At 42.5% G+C, this 27,704-nt stretch overlaps 1 protein-coding gene across 4 annotated transcripts in view; it reads right to left on the reverse strand.

Annotated features, from left to right (window-relative positions):
* Positions 1 to 18,632, reverse strand: part of BTRC (beta-transducin repeat containing E3 ubiquitin protein ligase) — a 178,115-nt gene extending 159,483 nt beyond the window's left edge. Inside the window, exon 1 of one of the 4 annotated variants that reach the window (XM_036336239.1) lies at positions 18,492 to 18,632. In XM_036336239.1, coding sequence (XP_036192132.1) covers positions 18,492 to 18,539 — 48 coding nt within the window. In that variant the 5' untranslated portion in view covers positions 18,540 to 18,632. The remainder of the gene's footprint in view (positions 1 to 18,491) is intronic. The other 3 variants (XM_036336245.1, XM_036336246.1, XM_036336250.1) reach the window with 3 other exon arrangements.
* Positions 18,633 to 27,704: the final 9,072 nt, after the last annotated feature.

The following is a 27,704-nucleotide window of genomic DNA, read 5'->3' on the forward strand; positions in this document are numbered from 1 at the left end:
GCCTAACAACAAAGATTCAATAACTATAAACCTCTACAGCCATTAAAACTAAGAAAATTACATTCCAGCTTCATAAAAAGGAAGTAACATACCAATGATCAGGATTACATGTTCAAAGTGTAAAAAAACCAAACACAACTTTTCCATATTAACTCAAGCTACTAACCAACGAAAATAAACAGTAAACATTTATTTAGCAATCATTTGGTTTGCTGCTTATAAATACAGACTGCTGCTTGGGATAATTTATGAAGGAGGGAGAAGTAGAAGGGGGCCAAACAAATGTATTACTCAAAGAATGCCCTCCTTTCCTTATCTAAATTCTTTCTCTGAATAAGCAAGTTATTCAAAATCATACCACTGAACTATGCTACCAGGAATAGGCAATCAGTAAATAGCTGATCATGATCATTATGATCATGAGTGTTTCTCACTTATTTGCTTTATTTTTAAAAATTATAGAATAACCAGATATTTTTCTTTTCCATTTGCTTATCTTCTCAATTTATTAAAAGCAACAAGTGTTCTACATAAGAGCAAAGGCCACCAGGAAAAAAAAAAACTCTTAAGTCACTCTTCATTCTCAATGTCACAGGGTTTACTTGAAACTTTGTAGATAGGTTTCAGAGTACCTCACACTTCATTGAAAACCCATGAACATTCATTAGTACAAACTCTTTTTTAATATATTCACAGTCTTTCATAGAATGTTAAATTTTAGATATATCATTCTGATGGCCATTCTTCTGATGATTACTTTTTGTTTGATTTCAACAGATAAAATCATCAAGAACAGACGCATGCACTAGGGTAGTGGTCGGCAAACTGCGGCTCGCGAGCCACATGTGGCTCTTTGGCCCTTTGAGTGTGGCTCTTCCACAAAATACGGACTTCTGTGCATGGGCCACGAAGTTTCAATAGCACTGTAAAAGCGCGCCTGCACGTGGTATTTTGTGGAAGAGCCACACTCAAGGGGCCACAGAGCCTCATGTGGCTCGCCAGCTGCAGTTTGCCGAACACTGCACTAGGGAAATGCAGATTACAACTGTAATAAAGTAATACCTTATATTTATTAGGATGGCTAAAATAAAAAATACTGACAATCCCAAGTGCTAGCAAAGATGCAAAGCAGCTAAAACTCTCATACACCACTTGTGGGAATGCAAAATGGTACAGCCACTCTGAAAAAGTTTGGCAACTTCTTATAAAGTTAAACATAAACTTACCATATGACCCAGCAATTCCCCTCCTGGGTATTTACCCTAGAGAAATGAAAATTTATGTTCACACAAAACCTATACACAAGTATTTACAGCAGCCCTATTTATAATCACCAAAAACTAGAAACAACCCAAATGGATAAACAATATGTGATACAATCCATACAACAGAATACAACTAAGGAATAAAAAAGAGTAGACTATTAATACATTCAACAACATGGATGAAAACTATCTTAAAGGTATTATGCTGGCCCGGCCAGTGTTGCTCAGTGGTTGAGCATTGACCTATGAACCAGGAGGTCACGGTTCGATTCCTGGTCAGGGCACATGCACAGGTTGCAGGCTTGATCCCCAATGGAGGGAGTGCAGGAGGCAGCTAATAGATAACTCTCATCATTGATGTTTCTCTCTCTCCCTCCCCCTTTCTCTCTGAAATAAAAATATTTTTTTAAAAAGGTATTATGTGAGTCAAATCAGTCAGTAGCAAAAGATTATATATTGTATGATTCCATTTATATGACATTCTCAAAAAGATAAAACTAAAGGGAGGGTGAATAGATCACAGTTCTTAGGAATTAGGGATGGGAGGATAGTACAAGGGAGTTTAGGGAAGTGTGGGTGGGGGGAGCAGGGAGGGAGTGATGAAACTGTTCTATACCCTGACTGAGGCAGTGGTTACATGAATCTATATAGTAGGTGTACCGGTTAATAATGTAAATTTTTTTCAATAGATGGAGTTACACATATGTTGATATATATATATATATGCGATTTGATATGTATGCTATTTTGTTGTATTGCTCCTTCAGATTACCACCTGTTCCGATCGATGGCACACGCACTTTCTGAGCAGCACTTCAAAACGTGGAAAATTGGGTCTCTGAATGGTCTGCCTCAAAACAAGAAAAGTTCTATTGGGACAGTATCCACAAATTACCTGAAAGATGGGGGAAATGTGTAGCTAGCGATGGACATTACTTTGAATAAAGCACTTTTTAAAAATATTTTTATTGATTTTTTACAGAGAGAAAGGGAGAGGGATGGAGAGTTAGAAACATCGATGAGAGAGAAACATCCATCAGCTGTCTCCTGCACACCCCCTACTGGAGATGTGCTCTCAACCAAGGTACATGCCCTTGACTGGAATCGAACCTGGGACCCTTCAGTCCGCAGGCTGATGCTCTATCCACTGAGCCAAACTGGTTAGGGCTGAATAAAGCACTTTTGATGTTTCTCTTGAAATTATAGTGTTTTCTTTGGATTACCAAACCCACATTATTAACCAGTTAATAGTTAATCTGTATTATTAACCGGTTAATAGCTAATCCACATTATTAACCAGTTAACAATTAACCCGCATTACTAACCGTAATAATGCGGATTTTGTAATCAAAGAAAACACGATAATTTCAAGAGAAACATCAAAAGTGCTTTATTCAAAGTAATGTCCATCGCTAGCTACACATTTCCCCCGTCTTTCAGGTAATTTGTGGATACCGTCCCAATAGAACTTTTCTTGTTTTGAGGCAGACCATCCAGCGACCCAATTTTCCACTTCGTACGTTTTGAAGTGCTGCTCAGAAAGTGCGTGTGCCATCGATCGGAACAAGTGGTAATCTGAAGGAGCAATACAACAAAATAGCATATATATCAAATCGCATATATATCAACATATGTGTAACTCTATCTATTGAAAAAATCCGCATTATTAACCAGTACACCTAGTATACAGGGGTGGGCAAAAGTAGGTGTGGTTTTTTTAAATCCTCACCCAAGTATATTTCACTGATTTTTTTTTTTTTTTTTAGAGAGAGAGGAAGAGGGTAAGAGAGAAAATTCGATCAGCTGCCCCCCTTACTCGCCCCCCACTGACCAAGGCTCAAACCCGAAACCTAAGTATGTGACCCAATGAGGAATTAACCCCCCACCCCCACCCCAGGAAATCTTTTTTGGTGTATGGAGCAACACTCAACCAACTGACCGCCGACTGGGCAAAAGCAGGTTTACAGATGCATTGTGCCATTCTTTTGAGTTAATAAAGCTATTGTAATCATCATAACCTGCATGTCTTTTTCCACACAAACAACCTACTTTTGGCCACCCCTGTACATATGTTAATATTCTAGACCTGTGGTCGGCAAACTGCGGCTCACGAGCCACATGCGGCTCTTTGGCCCCTTGAGTGTGGCTCTTCCTAAGCCTTAGGACTACCCTAATTAAGTTAATAACAATGTACCTACCTATATAGTTTAAGTTTAAAAAATTTGGCTCTCAAAAGAAATTTCAATCGTTGTACTGTTGAGATTTGGCTCTGTTGACTAATGAGTTTGCCGACCACTGTTCTAGACCTATACACTAAAAAAAGTTAATTTTACTGGATATTAATTAAAAAAACAAAACTAAGACCAAAACCTTGCATATGGCAGGCATGAATCAATATATGTTTAAATGGTAAAATGAAATAAAGGTGGAATGCCTATTCAATAAACCTTAGGAGTCTGGATGAATTATTTTTTTAGAGTTTTGTTATACAACTCACCACCACATGTTTATGGACTGGAAAACACCTTCAGCCCTAGCTGGTTTGGCTCAGTGGATAAAGCATCGGCCTGCAGACTTAAGGGTCCCAGGTTCGATTCTGGTCAAGGGCACAGGCCTGGGTTGCGGGCTCGAGCCCCAGTGGGGGCCGTGGAGGAGGCAGCGGATCAATGATGCTCTCTCATCATTAATGTTTCTATCTCCCTCTCCCTCTCCCTTCTTCTTTGAAATCAATAAAAAAAAGAAAGAAAGCACATTTACATTTACCTTTTAATTACATCAAATTACATCTCCCTCTATTTTGAAGATGCTGTGGCTGATCAAAGGGAGAAAGATAAAAAGACTTGAGGTCAGAGAGAGCCTAGGGCTATATGTCTCTCCTTTGAGGTCAGCATGAGTTCCTTGCTCAAAAGAACAATTCCAGTCATGTAATTGTAGAAGAGACTAATCTTTCATCATAACTTTCCCTACCAATCAGTTATGCCTGTTGCTTTAAGCAACACTTCCATGATTCCTAGAACTTCTTCCTTTATTTCTTGACATTATTTCTACTTAGAGATCTAGAAAACAACTGCTGAGGTAATCTGTTGTCATTTACTTTTACATCTGTGGCAGGGTCATAGAATCCTATATAATAAAAGGCTAAAATGCAAATCGACCAACGGCAGATCGACTGGTCGCTATGACACGCACTGACCACCAGGGGGCAGACACTCAACGCAGGAGCTGCCCTCTGGTGGTCAGCACCGCTCAGCCAGACCCTCTCCCACCTCCGCAGCAATCGGACATCCCCTGAGGCATCCCAGACTGCGAGAGGGCACAGGCTGGGCTGAGGGACACCCCCACCCCCACCCCCAGTGCACGAATGTCATGCACCGAGCCTCTACTATTAACAATAAAATGTTAGAACTATCCACAACATTTTCATAGGACCAGGAAGGACTACCAGTTGTAATGTGATATAATTATAGAATACCTAGAATGGTCATATTTGGGGATGTTGCTATTTTTCTTCTACTAAATATATCTCTTATAAATGGCATATCTTGCTTATTTTTCTGCCCTCCCCGATAGTTCACCAATTTCTCTAGTTGCAAACACTTGGCCCCCAGAAGTAAATTCTTTTTAGAAACCAAATTATTACAAATCAACTGGAATTTGAAGAGATCCCAAGCCTCTGGCATAAGGTTTGTCACTATGCCTTCACTCTTTTTCAGCATTATTGAGATATAATTGACATTTTGCAAGTTGAAGGTGTACAACATATCAATTTAATAAGTATATATTGCAAAATTATTAACACCTGCCTTCACTTCTGATTCCAGTTAACTCAACTCCTTTTTACTATGTTCCCCATGTACAAGGTTCTAGCCCCAATGTTTCCCCCACTCCCTCTGTCTTGGTACAGTGGCCAGGACACAGTGGATTGACATTTTGTCAAAGTGTGATCAGAGAAATATCTGCATCAGACACACTGAGATGTTTGTTAAACATGCAGATTCTTGAAGCCTACCAAATTTAGTGGAGGAAGAGCTGCAAATATGCAGTATGTATTAACATACTCTCCAATAATTCTTATGGATAATAAAGTATAGGACTACTGCAGTGGGCACTAATAAGTATAGGTTAGATCAGTGGTCGGCAAACTGCGGCCCCTTGAGTGCGGCTCTTCCACAAAATACCACGTGCGGGCGCACACTACAGTGCGATTGAAACTTCGTGGCCACACTCAAGGGGCCAAAGAGCCACATGTGGCCGACCACTGGGTTAGATGAATGAATTAATTGAATGAATGAATTCTTTAGTTCCTTGCTGGGTATTCCAGTTCCAGTTATGAGCACAAATTTGAAACATGGGCTTTGCCACCAGTTTTTAGTACTCAGTGGTGCTGTCTGCCTATCTGGATCTCCCCAGAATGTCTGCATACAGACTTCTAATCACTATCTCCCTCTAAAAGTATATCCTGCCCTTGCTAAACTTCCATGGTTGTACAAATCTGGTTGGGTTGCCAGTAGACACTGTTCTATCTGCCTGGCTAATTTTCCTCTCAGCTCCTAGACACATCCAAGCACTTTGCCTACCCCAGTGATGGCGAACCTTTTGAGCTCGGTGTGTCAGCATTTTGAAAAACCCTAACTTATAGAAAGTTACATATAGAAATTTTTTGATATTTGCAACCATAGTAAAACAAAGATTTATATTTTTGATATTTATTTTATATATTTAAATGCCATTTAACAAAGAAAAATCAACCAAAAAAAATGAGTTCGCATGTCACCTCTGACACGCGTGTCATAGGTTCGCCATCACTGGTCTACCCAGTTAACATGTAAAGGCTCTGTAGGTTTGTGCCCCCTGATCTTGATAAAACAGTGTCCCTAGTATAATAGACAGTGATTATGAAATTACTCAAAAACCAAATGTAATGTTTAGATGAGTCCTGAACTTTCTATCACATAGGAATTTGAGTAGAGCTAGTCAGAGAACTTCAGTTTAGCATACTCTCTATGCGAATAAATTTTTTAACCTCTTATTATGGATACTTTTATATATAAGAAAAGTATGGGATGGTATAAAATGAATCACCATCACTCGGTTTTTTCTTTTTCCTTTTATTTAAAATTTAGTCTTCTTATTAAAGTTAGGAACTATCCCAACACCTTTACTCACCAAATACTCATTTTCCCATATGTATTACTATTGCAACCTTCCCTTCACTGAATGGCCACATGCCTGACAACAGCTATATTCTAGTCTTCTCTTTTCTCTTTTTCTTCATTTCTCCTCTCCTACTTCAGGCAAACCTTATTCATTCTATCTCTATTTATATGTGACTAGAGGCCCAGTGCACAAAATTCGTGCACTCGGGAAGGGGAAGGGTGTCCCTCAGCCTGGTCTGTGCCCTCTTGCAGTCCAGAAGCCCTCAGGGGATGTCCGAGTGACAGCTTAGGTGGCTGAGCAGCGCTCCCCCTATGGGAGCACACTGACCACCAGGGGGCAGCTCCTGCATTGAGCGTCTGCCCCCTGGTGGTCAGTGCACATCATAGCGACCGGTTGTTCTGCTGTTTGGTCAATTTGCATATTAGCCTTTTATTATATAGGCTATCTAGAGTACTCAGATTCACAGAAACAAAGTAGAATGAATGTTGGTCTAGGGCAGTGGTCGGCAAACTGCGGCTCGGCAAACTGCGGCTCGGCAAACTGCGGCTCGCGAGCCACATGCGGCTCTTTAGCCCCTTGAGTGTGGCTCTTCCACAAAATACCGACTTCTGCGCATGGGCCACGAAGTTTCAATCGCACTGTACGTGCGTGCCCGCACGTGGTATTTTGTGGAAGAGCCACACTCAAGGGGCCAAAGAGCCACATGTGGCTCACAAGCTGCGGTTTGCTGACCACTGGTCTAGGGAGAGAGAAAACTGGAGAGTTGTTTCGGAAGTACAGAGTATCAGTTTTGCAAGAAGAAAAACCTGTATTCAGTTTAGTTAAGGCTAAACAAAACAGGTGTCTAAAAGAGATGGAGTAGTAGAATCAGCAGTGATCTACTGAGGATGTCAGAGCCCTCCCCTAGGAGAATAAAGAGGATGTCCATACAGGAATATGGCAGCCTTGGTAGCCCTGCACAGGATGCTGGAATCCAAATGGAGTGAGGAAAGCAACTCAGTGCAGGGTATCAGAGCCTGAAGTGAGAAGGATGTTCAAATAGGGCAGCAGCATGATATGGGATTTTGGAGGCTGAGTAAGGTGACAAAGGCATCCACATGGTGGGTGTCAGAAACAGCAGCAACAGGAGAGATTGGTCACATGTTGAGGATAATGAGAGCCAACTTATGGTCAGAAAAAGGAGTTATAATGCCCTGGCTAATTGGCTCAGTTGGTTGGCGCATCCTCCTATACACCAAAAGGTTGCAGGTTCGATTCCTGATCAGGGCACATATTTAGGTTGAGCGTTTGATCCACAGTCCGGGTGCGAACACAACCGATCGAAGTTTTTCTCTCTCTCCTCCTTCCTCTCCCTCTAAAAAACTAAAAATCAAAATCAATAAAAACATATCCTGGAGTGAGAATTTAAAAAAGAAAAAGGAGCCGAAACCGGTTTGGCTCAGTGGACAGAGCGTCGGCCTGCGGACTGAAAGATCCCAGGTTCGATTCCGGTCAAGGGCATGTACCTGGGTTGCGGCACATCCCCAGTAGGAGATGTGCAGGAGGCAGCTGATCGATGTTTCTCTCTCATCAATGTTTCTAACTCTCTATCTCTCTCCCTTCCTCTCTGTAAAAAATCAATAAAATATATATAAAAAAAATTAAAAAAAGAAAAAGGAGAGAGAGAACCAAGATGGCGGCATAGGCGAACACCCACAATCACATCAAAATTACAACTAAAATACCGAACAACCATCATTCAGAATCGCCTGAAAGCTGGCTGAATGGAAGTCCTACAACTAGAGAAGTAAAGGAGAACGTACATTAAGACTGGTAGTAGAGGCGGAGGCATGGAACAGGCAGGTGTTTTTTTAATCAGGAGAGATACCTCAGCTGCAGAGACCCCCTGTGAAGAGCAAAGGGTCCCAGCCACACACCAGACCCCCAGCTCAGGGTTCCAGAGCTGGAAAAAGAAGTCTCCGTAATTTTGGGCTGTACAACCAGCAGGGATTGTGGCTGAGTGACACGGAGACTGACTGCTGGAGACTCAGGCAGTCACTCTTAAAGGGCCAGCACATGAACTTACTTGGACCTGATCCCTCAGGCCAGGCTCCAGTGCCAGGACAGCAACTTAAAAAGAACCAGGGAAATTTGGGGAGGAACTGAATTGTCTGGCATTAGGGCAAGAACTTGGGGGCGGCTTTCTCCCAGATAGGGGCGTTCGCAGTGGTCACTGTTCCTATGCTGAGACCTCCCCCTTTGCAGAGCTGACTGGCAGCCATATCTGAATCTCCATCAGCCTGGCTCATAATGTTCATTCTACCGTGGAGATTCCCTGAGACCTGCCCCATCCAATTTGCAGCCCCACCCAAGCTGTTTGCAGCAGCTTTTCCATATGAATGGCATGTCCTGGCTTAGGCTTCAGACTTTGCTAAAATCGCTCAATAAGCAGCAGCTGTCCTCAGTGTGCCCCAAACCTATCAATAAAAGGCCCAAGACCAGGCACTAGCACCAGCCTGCCTTGCATCACAGCTTGGCCTTGCCTGGCCACTTACAAGCACAATACAAGTAGCATCCATCTGCAGACCTCTTTGTAGCTCCTGCTCCATGGCCCCAGGCAGTGGCTGACTTTGCACCTCACAGGAGGCCCCAAAGCCAGTGCACCTTGCGGACAGCTTCAGACCATACCAGATTATAACTCTACTCATCCACAAGTGACACATTCAAGGGGCTGACTCAGTAAGTACCAAAGCCCCTCTGAGGTAATTCCTGCTCCATAGGGGGGGTCTCTTACACAGCAGCTCTTCCACTGTAGTTGCAGCTGGTCCTCACAGCCAATTGGCCTGGAGGTCAATTCCTCCCAGTGACACCAACAGCAATCAAGGCTCAACTACAACAAGACTGTGTACACAGCCTACACAGGGGTGTACCTAGAGTGTCCAGCTAAGGTAACTGAGGAGTCTGAGCCACTGAGTCCTACAGGACACTTACTACACAAGGCCACTCTATCAATTTCAGGAGACATAGCAGCTCTTCCTAAACATAGAAACAAACACAGGGAAGCAGCCAAAATGCAGAGCAAAGAAACATGTCACAAATGAGAGAAATGGAAGCAAGCAAACTACTAGATACAGAGTTCAAAACAATGGTTATAAGGTTGCTCAAGGAGACTTAATGAGAGTTTCAAGGGACTTAATGAGACTTTCAAGGATCTTGGGGAGAATTTCAAAGACATGAAAAAAGACCAGTCAGAAATTAAGCATACACTAATTGAAATAAGAATAATTCAACAGTAGAGTAGAAGATTCCAAGAATCAGATAAACGATTTGGAATATGAGGAAGCAAATAACACCCAATCAAAAGAGCAAAAAGAAAAAAAGAATTTGAAGATAGTATGAGGAGCCTCTGGAACTACTTCAACAGTACCAACGTTTGCATTATGGGGGTGCTAGAAAGAGATGAAAGAGAGCAAGATATTGAAAACCTATTTAAAGAAATAATGACAGAAGACTTCCCCTACCTAGTAAAACAGACTTACAAATCCAGGAAGCCCAGAGTCCCCCAAACAAGAGGAAGGCAAAGAGGCCACACCAAGACACATAATTAAAATGCCAAGGGTTAAAGACAAAAAGAGAATCTTAAAAGCAGCAAGAGAAAAACAGTTAGTTACCTACAAGGGAGCGTCCATATGACTGTCAGCTGATTTCTCAAAAGAAACTTTACAGGCCAGAAGGGAGTGGCAAGAAATATTCAAAGTGATGAATAGCAACGACCTACAACCAAGATTACCCAGCAAAGCTATAATTTAGAATTAAAGATCAGATAAACAGCTTCACAGACAAGAAAAAGCTAAAGGAGTTCATCACCACCAAACCAGTATTACATTAAATGGTGAAGGGTATTCTTTAGGACAGTGGTTCTCAACCTTCTGGCCCTTTAAATACAGTTCCTCATGTTGTAACCCCCAACCATAAGATTATTTTCGTTGCTACTTCATAACTCTAATTTTGCTACTGTTATGAATCGTAATGTAAATATCTGATATGCAGGATGGTCTTAGGCAACCCCTGTGAAAGGATCGTTGGACCCCCAAGGGGTCGCGACCCACAGGTTGAGAACCACTGCTTTAGGAAGAAGACAAAGAAGCCCAGCCGGCATAGCTCAGTGGTTAAGCACTGACCTGGTCGATTCCTGATCAGAGCATCAGGTTGTGGGTTCGATCTCCAGTGTGGGGTGTGCAGGAGGCAACCGATCAATGATTCTCTCTCATTGTTGATGTTTCTATCTCTTTCTCCCTCTCTCTTCCTCTCATAAATCAATAAAAATATATTTTTTAAAAAATAAAAAGATAAAAAATATGAACAATAAAATAGCAATAAATACATATCTATCAATAATTGAATCTTGAATCTAAATATCAAAATAAACAAACAAGAAATCTAATGAACAAAATTAACTGATGAATAAAATAGAATCAGAGGCATGGAAACATGGAACATGATGAATCTCAGCGGGAAGGGGGTTGGGCAGGAAGAGATTAACCGAAGATCTGATATGCATACTGGTGTCCCAGTGCACGGATTCATGCACATTGAAAGGAAATTAACTAGAAGAAATATTTTAATGTCGCTTTCCCCCTTTCTCTATAATAGAAGTGTCAACCGAAGTCACAATCAACAATGACAGATCGAAACACATGCGTGAGATTGGTGCCAGCGAGAGCTTTATATGTATAGATAGATAAACTTTCTTAATTAGACCTTTCTGATTTAGCTAAACTTTTTTTTTTAAAACATTTTTATTTATTTCAGAGAGGAAAGGAGAGAGATGGAAACATCAATGATGAGAGAGAATCATTGATCGGCTGCCTCTTGCATGCCCCACACTGGGGATCGAGCTCGCAACCCAGGCATGTGCCCTTGACAGGAATCGAACCCGGGACCTTTCAGTCCGCAGGCCGATGCTCTATCCACTTAGCCAAACCAGCTAGGGCTGATTTAGCTGAACTTTTTCCAGCCTAGTAAAGCTTCTCTTTCAGGTAATTGTCAGCAACACAGCAGTAAATATGAAACGAAGCAGATTATTATTGTAGATCACACAGGGAGAACAAAGGGTAAAATATTTAACTGTATTTTCAGTGTTTGACTATATTCTGCACAGTGAGAAAACCTGAAGTCATGTTCAAGTTCCACCATTTCTTACTCCTTTTCAGTCAGGTCCAGTTTCTAAACTTTCTAAATCTGTTTTCCAGCTAATGAAAAGAAAACAGGATTCTACTGAGTCTCCTATCTACCTACTCCAGGACTTCTGTGAGGATCAAATGAGATGAGGCATGTGAAAACGCTTCACAAACATTTGGTTAAATTGTAAAATGTTTGCATCTGGCCATAAAGCAAGTCAGGTTCCTGGGCTGAAGAAACTCCAAGGAGGCTAGTCGCTAGGGAGAGAAAGCTGGGCATTGCTACGTGACATCATTACCCGGCGCCCACAGCAACCATTTCCAGGCTAGGCTGGGCTGTGGGCCGCACTTTGCGCCATGGGATCTTGACAGCGTTGGCTGTGATTTGGTGGCAGGGCCTGTGTCCCACTTAGGGGAAGCCAAGTGTTGGTTTGTTGGTGCCAGGTCCATAGTGCCATTTATTTTTAAATGGCCAGTGCGTGTCATGGCAGCTCCTGTGTTGAGCGTCTGCCCCCTGGTGGTCAGTGCACGTCATAGCTACCAGTCGGATGGACGGACACTTAGCCCTTTATACATAGAGACCAGAGGCCCGGTGCACAAAATTTGTGCACGGGGGAGGGGAGGGTCCCCTCAGCCCAGCCTGCACCCTCTCCAATCCGGGACCCCTTGGGATCAGGCCTAAAACAGTCGGACATCCCTCTCACAATCCTGGACCGCTGGCTCCTAATCGCTCACCTGCCTGCCTGCCTGGTCACCCCTTACTGCCCCCCCTGCTGGCCTGGTCACCCCCAACTGCCTCCCCTCCCCCCCGCTGGCCTAGGTGCCCCTCACTGCCCCCCCCCCCAGCCAGCCTAATCAACCCCAACTGCCCCCCTTGCCGGCCTGGTCACCCCCAAATGCCCCTCCTACTGGCCGGGTTGCCCCCAACTACCCACCCCCCCGCCAGCCTGGTCGTCCCTCACTAACCCCTCTGCCAGCCTGGTAGCCCCACACAGCCTGCTATTCAGTCATTTGGTCGTCCCTCACTAACCCCCCTGCCGGCCTGGTCATAGGCAGCCATCTTGTGAGGGTGTGAGGGTCAATTTGCATTTTACCTCTTTATTATATAGGATATGCATTACCTATGGATACAGACAATACGGTGGTGAAAGCCTGGAGTGAGGCAATGGGGGCAAAGAAGGGGGATATCTGTAATACTCTCAATAGTGAAGACTTAAAAAAAAGAAAGAAAGAAAAAGAAGTTACAATTATTGAATGAACCCTGTGGTTTTACTAGAATTGGAGATATTAGTGTGAATTCATGGTTTTAAATAAATATTTAGATAATATTAAAAGGGTGACATAAATGTACATGTGTGTATATGTGTTTACATGCACATATATTTCCTACCCCTGTCCAGTGAGAGGTCCAGGGAGCAATGACAGCCCAATAGCAATGAGCACACCTGACATCCAGATCTTGACTTCTAAATATCATTTCCTACTAAAAGAAACCAGAGCTCCTTGGAGAAATTACTGATTCTAGAACCAGGGCAAAAAGGTACAAGATGAGTATCTTCTTTTACCAGAAAAGAAGAAAACGCTCAAAGAATGATAAGAATACATCAAAACAACAAAGGGAGCAGCTTTAAAGTACTCTCATTAGCCAAAGAGGAAACAATTTAATCATCAAAATAAATAATTACAGTATTGGATTATTATCCATCAAATAAAAAACAGGAGTTCAAAAGTTCACTCTGTTATAATTGAAAATCTGATGAATAGAAAGTTACATGGTTTCAAAGTACCTTCCCATAAAATACTACAAAGAGAAAAACATTAATTTTAAAGAAACTGAATAAAAATCACGTGTCACCTGATAGAAGGCAATAAGTAAAACACAGCATCACCTCTGAGGTATTTCTATCAAAAACACTTAATCTGAATCTAACCGTGAGGAAACATTATCAGATAAATCAAAATTGAGGAACCACTCTACAAAATAACCAGCCTATAATCTCCAAAAGTGCCATAGTCATGAAAGTCAAAGAAAGATTAAGGAACTGTTCTAGATTGAAGGAGAGTAAAGAGATATGACAACTCAATTCAATGCACCATTCTGGATTGGATCCTTTTGTTTTAAAGAACATTACTGGCCCATCCTGTGTGGCTCAGTGGTTGAGCATAGAACTATGAACCAGGAGGTCATGGTTCAATTCCTGATCAGAGCACATACCTCTCTCTACTTTTCCCTTCCTCTATGCAATCAATAAAAATACATTTTAAATAAATAAATAAGTTAAAAATATACTGATTTCTAGAGAGAGTGAAAGGGAGGAAGAGGGAGAAGGGGAAGGGGGAGAGGGAGAGGGAGAGGGATAGACATCCTGTAAGAGAGACACGTCAACTGGTTGCCTCCCACATGGGAAGGACTGGGACCCTTGACTGGGAATCGAACCTGCAACCCTTTGGTCCTTGGTCCAAGGCAAGAGCTAACTTGGTTTCTTTAAGCTACTAAATTTTAGTTGGTTTGTTACACAGCAAGTTACCTTTTACACTGTTTCTTTATCTATCAATTGTATTAAAAATTATTTTAGCCCTAGCTGGTTTGGCTCAGTGAATAGAGCGTCGGCCTGTGGACTCAAGGGTCCCAGGTTCGATTCCAGTCAAGGGCACATGCCCCAGTTGTGGGCTCAATCCCCAGTAGGGGGCGTGTAGGAGGCAGCCAATCAATGATTCTCTCTCATCATTAATGTTTCTAACTCTTTCTCCCTTCCTCTCTGAAATCAATAAAAATATATATTTTTAAAAAATTCTTTTATATGACCTATTATGTCATCCAAGTTTCAAATGCTTCCCCAGTTCTAAGATTCTGGGACTAGCTTATCCTGTCCATTTTCTTAATTTTTTTGTTTGTTTTGTTTTTCCTGTCCATTTTCTTAAACTTAAAATTCATCCCTCAATGTATCTTTCCATTATATATATATCTGTAAGCAGTAAATGTATACACACTTTAACAGCTGATAACTCATTTAATTTTCACTTCTTTTCTGGTTTAACTGATTTGAAATAATTTGAAGTCAGACTAAGCTTTGAACAAAGAAAATTTATCCTAAATTGCCACTAGACTTTTTTTATGGGAATACATAAAAGATAAAAGTTTACAATACAAAACCAGCAACAGTCGACAAATTGGGGGCACACAAATACTGAATGAAATGATTTTTGATGTTTGCGATTCCATTGTTTCGCATTATCAGCAGTGCCTGGACCAAAATGGTCATCAGTTTAGAAACAGACATTGACAATTTATTCATTTCTGTAGATTCTTTTAAACTTTGAAAATGAACTCTATGTTAATGAACTCTGACTTTATAATCATTTAAAGTGTGTATACATTGTGTGTGTGTGTGTATGTATAAAACTGGCCAGGTAGCTCAGTTGGTTAGCTCAGTTGGTTACATGTCATCCCCATTCACCAAGGTTGTGGGTTCAGGGCACATATAAGAAGCAACTGATGAATGCATAATTAAGTAGAATAACAAATCCGTGTGTGTGTGTGTGTGTGTGTGTGTGTGTGTGTGTGTGTCTCATCAATAAATAAAATGGTGTCTGCATTCCCTCAATCATTATTCATTTCTCTTCTAAGGCCCTCTTCCAGTTCCCATTTATCTTTTCTGTGGAATTATAATTTTGTTGACCAAGGAAGTATATAGGTTATTTAATGTAAACTACTGTTTTAATATCTTTTGTTTCTAGAAGTTAAACTATTTTTTCACAAGTATCCAAGGGTAAACTTTAAGTCTAGACCAGTGGTCGGCAAACTGCGGCTCAAGAGCCACATGCGGCTCTTTGGCCCCTTGAGTGTGGCTACAAAGTTTCAATCGCATTCACTAGACCATGTGTGAATTATGATCAATTCTGAATTACCAGTCTCATTAATAAGATTTTATTGTAAAATTCCTAATTGAAGCACTACATTAATGTGGTAATGAGCAAATTTCATAAAAGAAAATGCCCATTTCATTTTGGCATTTTAAACAAATTACATTTTCTTAAACTATGGAAACCAGGGCATCCATACAAAAATTGTCATTCATAATTTACAATTGAGGAAAGAGTAAGGCCAAAACAATGCCAAATACTATACAAAATTTTCAACTTGATTAAAAGGATAGTCCTTCCATGTGTATGTACTGTGCACTAGTCACTTGGGGCAAATACAAATAAAATATCTTCCTATCTCAAAACTGACTCTAAGTAGAAAGGAGGAAGGGCGGGAAGAGATTAACCAAAGAATTTATATGCATGTGTGCATAGTCCATTGATTCAAACAACAAAGAGGTGAAGGCCCGGGATGGGGGAGGCAGGAGCAGGGTGAAGGGGAGCAAAAGGGGGAAAATTCTGCTTCAGTTATTAAGGTCATACTTGGTGACCCTCTTCCAGTTGGCCTTCTCTCAAACAAGCAGTCAAAAATGAAAGTAACTAAAATTAAAGAAAAAAATTAGCTTCTCCTCATAGTAACTGACGCAACATCTAATAATGTGTGATGCTCTAAAAGCTGCAAACTATTACATGGCCATTTCCAGGTCCACTTTAACTCAATCAGGAGACCATTATCAAAACGTAACTCATTGGTACAAAGCAGAGATCAAGTAGTTGAAAATTTTCCTGGGCTGAGGTCTAATGGGGAATAAAGATGATTTCATAATGTCTCTTTATGATCTGTAAATCATACTATTCCATAAATCTGACACAAATATCAAGATTAGGCTTAAGTCACCCTCTAAGTAGGAAAACAAAAATAAGCAGCTGCCACTTCTCTAACTTAAATCTAGAAGCTCACTATAGATATAAGGCAACTTCCTTTTACTTCTAAAGTCCAAAAAGACTTCAAAATCTTGTCTTAATATTTTAGATTTCAACTTTGGGAAGAAATTCAAGAACCTTCTTCTTCAAAATGAAATTTTGTTAATGATACACTCAAACTTTAGTTATGTGTTTTTGAAAGCACTAATACAAAATCAATCCAAACTTTAGTAAATTTGACCAGTCTCTGGAAATGTATTCTTGTAAATAGGGCCTTTTAAAGCCTAAATTCAATTAGGTTGGTGTCCATGTTTATTTATGTTTGTTTTGATATTCCAGGCAAAGACATAAAATAAGAAAAAACAAAAATAAATTTTGGGACATGGCTGGTGTCCTAGTGGTTAGAGCGTCATCAGCCCAAGTATGGAAGGGTTGTGAGTTTGATTCCTAGTCAAGGGCATGTACCTAGGTTGCAGGTTTGATCCCAGTCCCTGTGGGGAACATGCAGGAGGGAATGAATCGATGTTTCCCTCTCTCTCTCTCTCTCTCTCTCTCTCTCTCTCTCTCTCTCTCGAATCGATGTTTCCCTCTCTCTCTCTCTCTCTCTCTCTCTCTCTCTCGAATCGATGTTTCTCTCTTTCTCTCTCTCTCTCTCTCACCTCCCTCTCTGCCTTCCTCCCTCCACTTTCTCTAAAAAAATCAATGGAAAACATATCCTGAGGATTAACAAAAATAATAAATAAATAAGTAAGTAAATAAAATTTGGAGTGACGGGTTGCAATTACTTCTGAAAAAGCAAATATCCATGTCCCTAAGGCCACCTGTTAAGATGGAAGTCTATGCATCCCATCATTCTTTATCTGTAACCACAAAGTCTGGTTTTACACCTAGGATATACAAGAAGCATCAGATTAAAAGCATCAAATATCAGACTACAAAATTGTCAAACATAAGCACAGAAGAAAAGCATGATACTACAAAGTGAACAGGCTAGGCTTCCAAAGGATTTAAACACACCCACAAAATTCAATCTACGCCCAGCCTGTGCTTCAACCTAAAACTTAGAAGTAACCACCAATCCTGGCGTCTCCCATTACCCACCCCTTTTATCTCCTGCTTTTCTCCACTGATCTCATCACTTCTTGCGGGTCTTGTGATTCTGATCTCCATGGCCTTCCCTTTCCCAGAAAGTGATACAGTACCTGGCCCCCACATTTCGCCATCTCTACAATTTAGCACTAACTTTTGTTTTACCCTCTTAGATATTCATTTTGTCCCCGATCTCGTGTAGCCAGTTTTTCTGACCAGTCCAACCTCATCCTAACTACAACATCTAGTCTCTCCTTTCAAAGTAGAGTGTGGATACCTCCTTCTGGCATTTGTAATTCTGGCTCCTAGTCAGCAAGCACCCTCTTCCTTTTCCAGAGGCTGTCACCACAGCCCTAGGTCCCGACCCCCAGTCCTTATTCTCCTAGCTAAGGCCTCTTTCTTTCCAGAGTTTGTCATCCTGAGTTTGGCCAAGCTGGGGTTTTTTATCTTGAAGGCAAGGGCTATCTCAATCCCCTCCTTTTACAAAACAATCCTCCCACCAGCCCTGGCTTTCCTCCACCCTTAGATCCATCTACATCTACATCTACATACGGCCCTGCCGGTGCCCCTCCCTCTTCCATCTTTCCTCCCACTCTCCCGTGCTCCCCTTCCTCACTCTGAATGCGCCTCTTCTCCCGGCCTTACCCGTCACCCTGACACTGGGAAGGCCCTGCCGGCGGCCAAACTGCGTCTCTCCTCCGGGCTCCCTCCGCTCTTCAGTAACTGTCCCCACGCCCCTTTCCCTCCAGGGCCCCACGCGCCGCCCAGAGCCCCCTCCCTGAATAAGCTCCCGCTGTCACGGGTCCCTCATCCCCAAGATGGCGGAGCTGCTGCCCCCACCCCCGGGTCCTCTGCGCACCCCCTCCCGCCTCCCAGGAGCTCCCGTCCCGTCCCTTCAGCAGCCCCCGCCGCTGGCCTCAGCCCAGAACCCCTGTGCCCCCTCCTCTGGCGGACGGGCGGCCCAGGCCCGAGCCTCAGCGACGGCGCCAACGCCACAGCCTCCACCGCTCCCCGGCCTGCACCTTCTCCTCACCATAAACTTGAGCGCTTTTTCCTGCAGCACCGCCTCGGCCGGGTCCATAATCTCCGAGGGCCCCTGGGTCTGCACTCCGCCAGGGCCGCCCCCTTGATGCCAGACCGCAGCCAACGCAGCGCCCAGATCCCGCCTCCTCTTCCTTCCCCCCGCCCTCTCTCACCTCTCAGGCACCCGCCAGGGGGCGGGGAGGCTCGGCTGGTTCGTGCGCCTGCGTGAGCCCGCGGGCTTGCTGGAGTTGTAGTTCTGGAGCTTCCCGCAGCGAAATGCGCGGCCACACTTCGAACTGCAACTCCCGCGGTGCACTGCGGCGGGGGTCGCGGCGCCGGCGAGCCAAATGCAGTCATCCAGCCTTCAATTCGCGATCATCAGCTGATGGGAATCGTAGTTTACAGCCTCTACGGGCTGGAAAGCGGGAGGGGCACGGGTGTCTCCTTGGTTACCGAGCGACGCCAGTGGCGACTTGCCTGGCATTTGATATCAAGATGGCGACCAGTGCCTCACCTGTAGCCCAAATAGTGGAAAAACCTGTGAGAGGATCTAGAGTTTCTAGGACCGCCGTAACTGTGGTTTTAGAGAACTGGATACCCCCAAATTTCATGTCTTTGATGTCTGCGGGATGAATTTCAACCCAGAAACGCTGGGCCTATGAGCGCTTTGCAGCACTTCACAGACCAATGCAGAATTTCAAGGTCCTCCTAGGCCATCTCCCCACACTTCTCCCAAAGACCTTTTTTTGCCCCCACAGCAAGTGAGGGCCCGGTAGAACTCGGTTCTGAAAATTCTTGAGTGTTTAGTACTCACAAAATTGGTTTGCTGCTGCTAACCCTGAGATGTAAGCCTTGCATTAAAGGTCAAACAAATACTTATCAAAGGCTTTCAATCGTGGAATATAATGGTCATCCAGCAAATAAAGTATGTAAGTATTTAATTTGGCCTTGAAAGGGACAGTACAAGTTTGTTTTGAAAATTGGGTGTACCCTAGATGGGAAAAAACCCTAGCATTTGGGCTAAATGTGATAGGCTTGTACAAAATATCTGATTTTTTTAAATAAGTCAATTGGGGAAATGCCTTTTTACTTAGAAGAAAATATTCCAGTGTAAACTATTTTATTTGCTCATTCAACAACAGTAACCACAAAATCGTGTGCAGCCATTATCCCAAGAAATGGGATTCATTAGTGAACATGATAGATCCAGTCTTGTGGAGCCTACATTTCTAGTATGGTTATACTTTAACCTAGTCATCATCCCTATGTCCACAGAACTCAGAACTATACCTAATATGTAATAGGCTTTCAGTTAATAAAAAGTTTACTCTTGAAGTAAAACAATAATCCTACACAAGTGCAAAATGGGGAAGACTTAAAACTCGTTCATATGAAAACTACCTGGAGGTTTTCATAGGACTAAGTCAGTATGGACATGGTTGCCTAAAAAGCTAAAGGAGTCCTAGGCAGCTTGAAGAATGATGTCTGGAGAATAGAGGCTTATGGTCTTACTCTGTTTTGAAATACTGAGACCACACCTGGAGTACTTTGTTCATTTATGGACACCATGTTCTACAAACATCACATATAGGAGCAGAGCCAGGGGCAGGATAACCAAGAGAGAAACTATTGGTGGATGCTTACTCTGAAAAAAAAAAAAAAGAACACTTAGAAATAACATGACAACTAATTCAAGTATTTGAAAGTATTGAAAGGTAGGCATATATTCTTAACACCACAAGGCAAACTAGGACCAATGGGTGGGATAATAATTATGATGATGATGACCATAACAGCTATCACTTTATTAACTCTTTATGCCAGGCACTGTGCTAGACAGTTTACATTCATAATCTCTAATATTCATAGTAATTATGTAAAACAGGTATTATCTGTAATATACAGCTAAAATGAATAACATGGATAGAAGATAACGTGCTCAAGTCATGCAGCAAATTACATAGTTAAGATTCTAACTCAATTCTGCTTGATTCCCCTGTGTATTTTCACTGAATCACACTGCAGTGGCATAGGACTCAGACTCTAAGTTTTCTAGTAATCAGATCTGTCCTGACAAAGGAATGGACTTCCCCACCCCTGAAAACATAGAGAGACAGGATGACCATCTGTCAGGGGTATTGTTTCACTTTTTTCCCCAGAGAGGAGTATGAAAATATTGCCTGATGAGGATGGCAGTCAGTGACAGTCCTCACTTTGTCCAGCCATGTTGAGGTGAGGATTAGTAAAGCAAACATCAGTTTTTGTTTAGAAGCCCAACCAGATAGACAGTTCTTACACATATGAATTGAAACTGAGCTGGCAGGGCCTGGGTACAGAAAGGGTAAATCCTCTTTCTTAAAAATTGACCTCCCATGGTCAGGCAAACTGAGAAATCCAAATATGAGTTGCCTTGATTTTCAAGCCCCTTATATCCAACACTAGTGGCCCAGTGCATGAAATTCGTGCACGGGGCATGGGGGGCTGTCCCTCAGCCCAGCCTGCACCCTTTCAAAATCTGGGACCACTGGCTCCTAACTGCTCACCTGCCTGCCTTCCCAATTGCCCTTGACCACTCTGTCTACCAGCCTGATGGCCCCCAACTGCCTTCTCTGGCCGGTCTCCTGGAAGGTCTCCCGGTCTAATTAGCATAGTACCCTTTTATTAGTATAGATAGTTTAGGAAAGTTTATTGGACTAGAAGTTAAGAGGCCTGGTTCTAATCTAGCCCATTGTTTCTCCACTTAATTGGTTGCCTTTGAGCAATTAACCAAACATCTCTGGTCCTCTCTATTGTCATCTGGAAAACAAAGATCTCTGCCAACTCTAAAATGAGTACACCTGTGAGCCTACTTGTGGCACATGTTCAAGGAGATTACTAAATCATTAGAACCTTTAAAGCTCCACTTTACTGGAAAACTGGATTTCTACTACTGGACTTAATTTCTTCCCCTGGGTTAAGGCCACTCTGACTTAACCTTGCCAATTAGTGTCTGTATTCAGCTAGTAATCTATCAAAATGTCTCTGTCAACCTCCACCTCCAATGCTAGCCTGCTCCAGACTACCTTCATCTATTTTGCTTAGTTCACTACAGTATTCACCTCAGATCCAGTTCTCTAACTTCAGGCTCTCTCCACCCACCTCATCTGACTTCACTTTCATCACATTCCTCTTTGCTCAATCCTTTCACGGCTCTCTTACATACTTTGTCATTGTTTAAATTCCTTTGTCTGGCTTTCCAGACCTTCAAAATCTTATCCAATACTCTCTCTCTCCAGCCTTACTTTCCACTTTGCTTTGCTCCCTCCAATCAGACCTTTCTCCTACTCCACCTGCTCAGCACACTTCTCTCCCTCTTGGCTTTAGCTTGCAGGAGTCATTTTGCCATTCTAGAAAGCTTCTCTTTCCCTCTCCTCCCTACTCATCTTTCAAATGATTTAAATCTTACTTTTTAAAAATAGTTACTAGTAATATATTTGTCTTTATTTTATTGACTTTAGAGAGAGGAAGGGAGAGAAAGAGAGAGAGAAATGTCGATGTGAGAGAAACATCAATTGGGCTGGGGGCAAACCAGCAACCTGGGTATGTGCCCTGACCAGGAATCAAACCCACAACTGTTCAGTTGATGGGATGGTGCTCCAACAGAGCCACACTGGCCAGAGCTGTATTTGCCTTTCAGCATGATCGCCCACTCTCTTTTCCCTCCCCCTTAGAAAATGTTTATATTTTTGTTTGGTTCTTGCAAAGTAAATATTGTTTTGTATGCTATATTTTTTGTGTGTGCTACACTTTTATCACAAATATAATATTGTTTTATATATCTCATTATGTTTCATACTTTTTGCACCCAGTGCCTATATGGATTTTAGAAATACTTATGTTGCTACGTGTATATTTAACCTGCTGCTTCTAATTGCTCAATAATAGTCTGATGGTGTGTATCCTCCACATTCTACCTATCTACTCTCTTAGCAAAGTCTTCAGTTCCCAATCACCACCAACAATACTGCAGTGAGCAATCACCTATATGCCCCTGAGAGACTAACTTTGAGAATATATATCTAAAATCATACTTGCTGTTTTATAGGCTACTAGAGGCCCAGTGCACAAAATTCATGTCCTTCAGCCCAGCCTGCACCCTCTCCAATCTGGCACCTCTCAGGGGATGTCTAACTGCCAGTTTAGGCCCTGTGGGATTGGGCCTAAACCGGCAATCGACATCCCTGTCACAATCCAGGACTGCTGGTTCCCAACCACTCACCTGCCTGCCTGCCTAATTGCCCTTAACCCAGCCGTGGGCAAACTACGGCCCGCGGGCCGGATCCGGTCTGTTTGAAATGAATAAAACTAAAAAAAAAAAAAGACCGTACCCTTTCATGTAATGATGTTTACTTTGAATTTATATTAGTTCACACAAACACTCCATCCATGCTTTTGTTCCGGCCCCCCGGTCCAGTTTAAGAACCCATTGTGGCCCTTGAGTCAAAAGGTTTGCCCACCCCTGCCTTAACCGCTTCTGCCTGCCAGCCTGATCAACGCCTAACTGCTCCCCTGCCGGCCCGATTGCCCCCAACTGCCCTCCCCTGCCGGTCATCTTGTGACTATGGGCACCGCCATCTTTGAGGGTGTGACAGTCAATTAGCATATTCCCTCCTTATTGGCAGGGGCCACCATGTTTGAGGGTGGGGCAGTCAATTAGCATATTCCCTCTTTATTAGATAGGATTAAGGATACTTAATTGAACTATGTAGTGTCAAACTGCAGTAGAGAAAAATCACAGCAGTCTGACTTCCATCACACTTGGCATTATTGCTCAAGTTGAGGGAATCTAATCTGGATCACAGTTCACTATGAATAATGTAAAATTATACATTTTACCTTCTCTAGGCAACACCTAACCCACAAGATTCATGCCTCTCTTTAAGTACATGACTCTGCTCTCTAACCCCCATCTCTGTAGTGTGTGCTTATAACACATAGCAAGCTGGAGTCAGAAATATTCCACACATGCCTGCACCTTTATCTCATCCCATGGCATTCCCTCTCCTGTACCTGATGAGGTTCTCAACTTCGATTGCACATAAGAGTCATTTGAGGAGCTTTATAAGAATATTTATGCCCAAGCTCTCTCCCCACCTCAGGTATTTTGATTTAATAGATCTGTAGTAGACCCCTTGGCAATGGTAATTTTATTTTATTTTTTTTAAAATATATTTTATTGATTTTTTACAGAGAGGAATGGAGAGGGATACAGAGTTAGAAACATCAGCTGCCTCTTGCACACTCCCTACTGGGGATGTGCCTGCAACCAAGGTACATGCCCTTGACCGGAATCGAACCTGGGACCCTTGAGTCCGCAGGCTCATGCTCTATCCGCTGAGCCAAACCAGTTAGGGCGGCAATGGTAATTTTAAAAGATCCCCTTGTAATTCTAATCTGCAGCCAAATTTGAGACCACTGCCTTGGAGTTTAAATGCCCAGTGCCTTCTTGCTGACCTCTGGCTATCCAGAGTCCCCTCCATGCCTAACTTGCCTTCCAAAGAATTACTCTTCACCACCACAACCCCCCTCATCTCCCCACCACTCCCCAACTCCCCCCCCCCGCCCTCCCCCCCCCTGGCCCCACTTCCACCACTCCAAAGAAACTCTATTTTCCAAGAATAGCCAATCAAAACTCAGGGCTGACCGGAAGCAAAAAGATTAACTGATTAAAAAGCCATCAACTATTTGAATATCTGACAAGCTTAACTCTAGGGTCAAGCGGTCCAGTGGAGGTGGAAAGGTTATTTATATTTCAGTTAGCAGGAGAGATACTATTTTAGTTGGGGACTCAATAGTTTATCCCCCTTTTCCTCACTTTGTCCTCATAAAACTCAAGAGTCAGTTCTCTACTCTGAAAATGTACTGACCTTTTTGGGGCTCTATGTTCTGTGCCTAAGTAGAAGGAGTCATTAAGAGTGAACTGTGATCCAGATTAGATTCCCTCAACAGATGCTTCCACTGACACAGGCCAAGGCCATCCTTATCTGGTTAGAGCAGTCAGTCCCCTTTAGGGCAGCTTCAGGACGGGGGTGGGTTGATGGTGGGACCCCCAAAAGAGTCTTCCAGGCAAAGGTAACTGCACTTTTGATGATGCATTCTGAGGATCAAAACAAGGCTAGTGTGACCTTAAGGGGATAGTGGCACTAGATGAGACTGCAGAGGACAGTAGCATGGGGCTCTAATTTAGCCAGCACACACTGGTCAAGTGAACCAGCTGACAAGACATCCTTTCTAACTGGGGTCAGTGCCTGTGCCTTACCAGCTAAAAAATATATTGATTTTCACCCTTCCTTATGGGCTAAATTGAGGAATTTTGGCTTTACCCTGAGGGCTATAAGAAACTACTGAAAAATTTTAAGCAGGGCCACAGCATGGTCAGATTTGTATTTTTAGAAAATCACTTATGGCTGCAGGCTGGGAAAAGGATTATGAGCTTTCTGAAATCTTTCTGAGAGAAATGATGGAGGCCTGATGAAGGAGGTGAGGAAAACAGAAAGTAGTTAGATTCCAAAGATACTGAGGGGATAAAATCTGTAGGACTTGGTGATTGATTAGCTATGTCCTGGATGATGTCAAAGGAATGTGTCAAAGATGACTTCTAGGTATCTGGCTCAGGAAAAAGGATGAATGAGAAGTGCTATTTTTCGAGACAGGGAACACAGTAGAAGGAATAGGTGATCAGAGGATAATCAGTTCTTTCTTGGACATATTGCTCCAAGGTGCCTTTGAGACTTCCACATGGGTTCAGACGTTGAGGAAGCAGTTGGATATTTGGAACTGAAGCTGGAGAGAAAGGCCTGGGCTGCAGATAGGTATCTTCAGCATACAGGTGGTCATCGAAGCTCCCAGGAAGGGATGTACCAAGCAGTGTAACGAGCAACAGGCCTAAGACAGAATCCTGAAGAACCTCAAGATTTATAGGATGAGCAGAAGAAGAGGAGCCAGCAAAGGATCCCAAGAAGAAGTGACCAGAGAGACAGGAGGAAAGTCTGGCAAGTGTGGCTCATGGTGGGAGACAGAGGCCATACTTCAGTGAGTTAAAAAGGGAAGGTGAAAAATTAAGACTGTTGAATATCTCTCTCTCTCTCTCTCTCTCTCTCTCTCTCTCTCTCTCTCTCTCTCTCTCTTTCTCTCTCTTTCATTTTTTAAAAAATTATTTTTCCTACATTTTGTTTTGATTTTTTTAGAGAGAGGAAGGGAGAGAGCAAGTGAGAGACAGACATCACTAGGCCGTTTGCCACACCCACCCCAACCAGGGATCTAACTGCAACCTGGTATGTGCCCTGACCTGGAATCTGACTGCTTCCTGGTGTACAGTAGGCTCCAACCAACTGAGCCACACTGTCCAGGGCTGTTTAGTCTCTTTTTACAAAACATGTGTCTGTCAAGGGAAGGAGAAGACAGTGGTTAGAGGTAGAAGTTGGGGGGTCTTGGGAAAGTGTTTATCATTATGTTTGAAAGCAGGAAGACTTTAGTTCAAAGGAAACAGAAGAGGCATGACAACTAAATGCAATGACTGATCTCTAATTGGGCCCTGGAACGACATGCACACACATACACAGACACAAAGAAGACAAAATAGCTGTAAGAGACATTAGTGAAACAATCTGGGGAAAACTCAATATGGATTTTGTACTAGATAATATATCAATGTTAAAGTTCCAGAGTGTGATAATTGCACTATGAGAATTAGAGAATGTCTTTGTTCTAAGGAGATAAAGTATTTAGGGTGAAATGTTATGATGCCTACAACTAACTCTCAGACGGTTTAGGTAGATGGGGAAGTGTGTGTGTGTGTAGAAAGAGAGGAGAAAGGAGGGAGAGAACTGAAGTTAATATGGTAAAATGTTAATAATTGGTGGATTTAGGTGAAGTACGATGGGTATTCATTGTACCCTTCTTGAAACTTTTCTGAGACTTTGAAATTTCCAAAGTAAAAACTTGGGGAGTAAAAAGAAGTGAGAAACTTGAGCATATGCAAAAGGATCCATTAGAAAGAGAACGGTTGAAAATAAAAGCAAGAAACAGGACATGATTATGGAACCAGGTCCTGAGAAGATAAGACAGAATGAATCCAGATGGAGGGATTAGCTGCCAGTGACACAGAGGAAGGAAGCGTATGGATGCAAAAGCATGTCAGGTATAGAGTTGGAGGAGAAAGGTTGAGGAAATCCCCTTCTAATGGATGTTAGAATAGACAACTAGCAATCTCTGCCACACAAATGAGATTTTTGCATTTTCTGCTCTTCTAGATTATGTTTATGCCCTTTCATTCATTAACACAAACAATCAAAAAGTCGTTTTCCTTAAATTAAATTAATGTTGTTCTAGACCAGTGGTTCTCAGTGGAAACAATTTGTCCCCAGAGGACACTTAGCAATATCTGTGCTCCAGGCCTGCAGCAGAAGGACACAGGATATCTCCTCCTCTTTAAGGATATTCCAGAAGTTCAATAAAGCAGTTCTACTATATCTCATTAGTAACTGTGTGACCTTGGGCAAGTTACTTAACTTCTCTATGCCTCATCAGCAAAATGGGGACCATAATAGCTCTTATCTCATTGGGTTGCTCTGAGAACTCATAGAAACTCCTTAGAACATTTCCTGGCACATAGTAAGTACTCAATAAATGTTAGCAATGAATAGCTCTAAATTTCACATAATTTGCCTATATCATCAAGATGGGCTCAGTTTGCACCTCCTCCTTCCTGAACAATTTAGTCTTAAAACTATTATGTAGGGCAGAACAAGGTTAATGTCTATGCAGAGAGGTGGTCCGACATGGGCTGTTGAAGCCCAAGTCGTGTGGTAAGGGCAGGCATGTGGAGGAAGAAGCTTGCATGGGAAACTGGTTACATACATACATACATACATTCCCTAGCTCTGCCCACTGAGAGGGCCTTGAAGCAGCAATACCCAATAGCAATGAGTACAATTAGCATTCAGAGCTTAGATTCTAAATACAGTACCATTCTCCACTAAAAAAAGAATCAGTGTTCCTTGGAGAAATGGATGATTCCAGGGCTGGGACAAGGAAAGTACAAGATGAACCTACAACATTTTGTGCCAGAACACAGGAAGAATGCCGCAAAGAATAAAGGGGATACGTCAAAAGAACTCATTGTTTCACCTTCCAAAATAATGATTTGAAAAACTGAGAGTATCTTCACAGGGGAGAAGCCTGG

This window comes from Myotis myotis, unplaced genomic scaffold (genome assembly GCF_014108235.1).
Source record: "Myotis myotis isolate mMyoMyo1 unplaced genomic scaffold, mMyoMyo1.p scaffold_m19_p_15, whole genome shotgun sequence".
Taxonomy (NCBI): Eukaryota; Metazoa; Chordata; class Mammalia; order Chiroptera; family Vespertilionidae; genus Myotis; species Myotis myotis.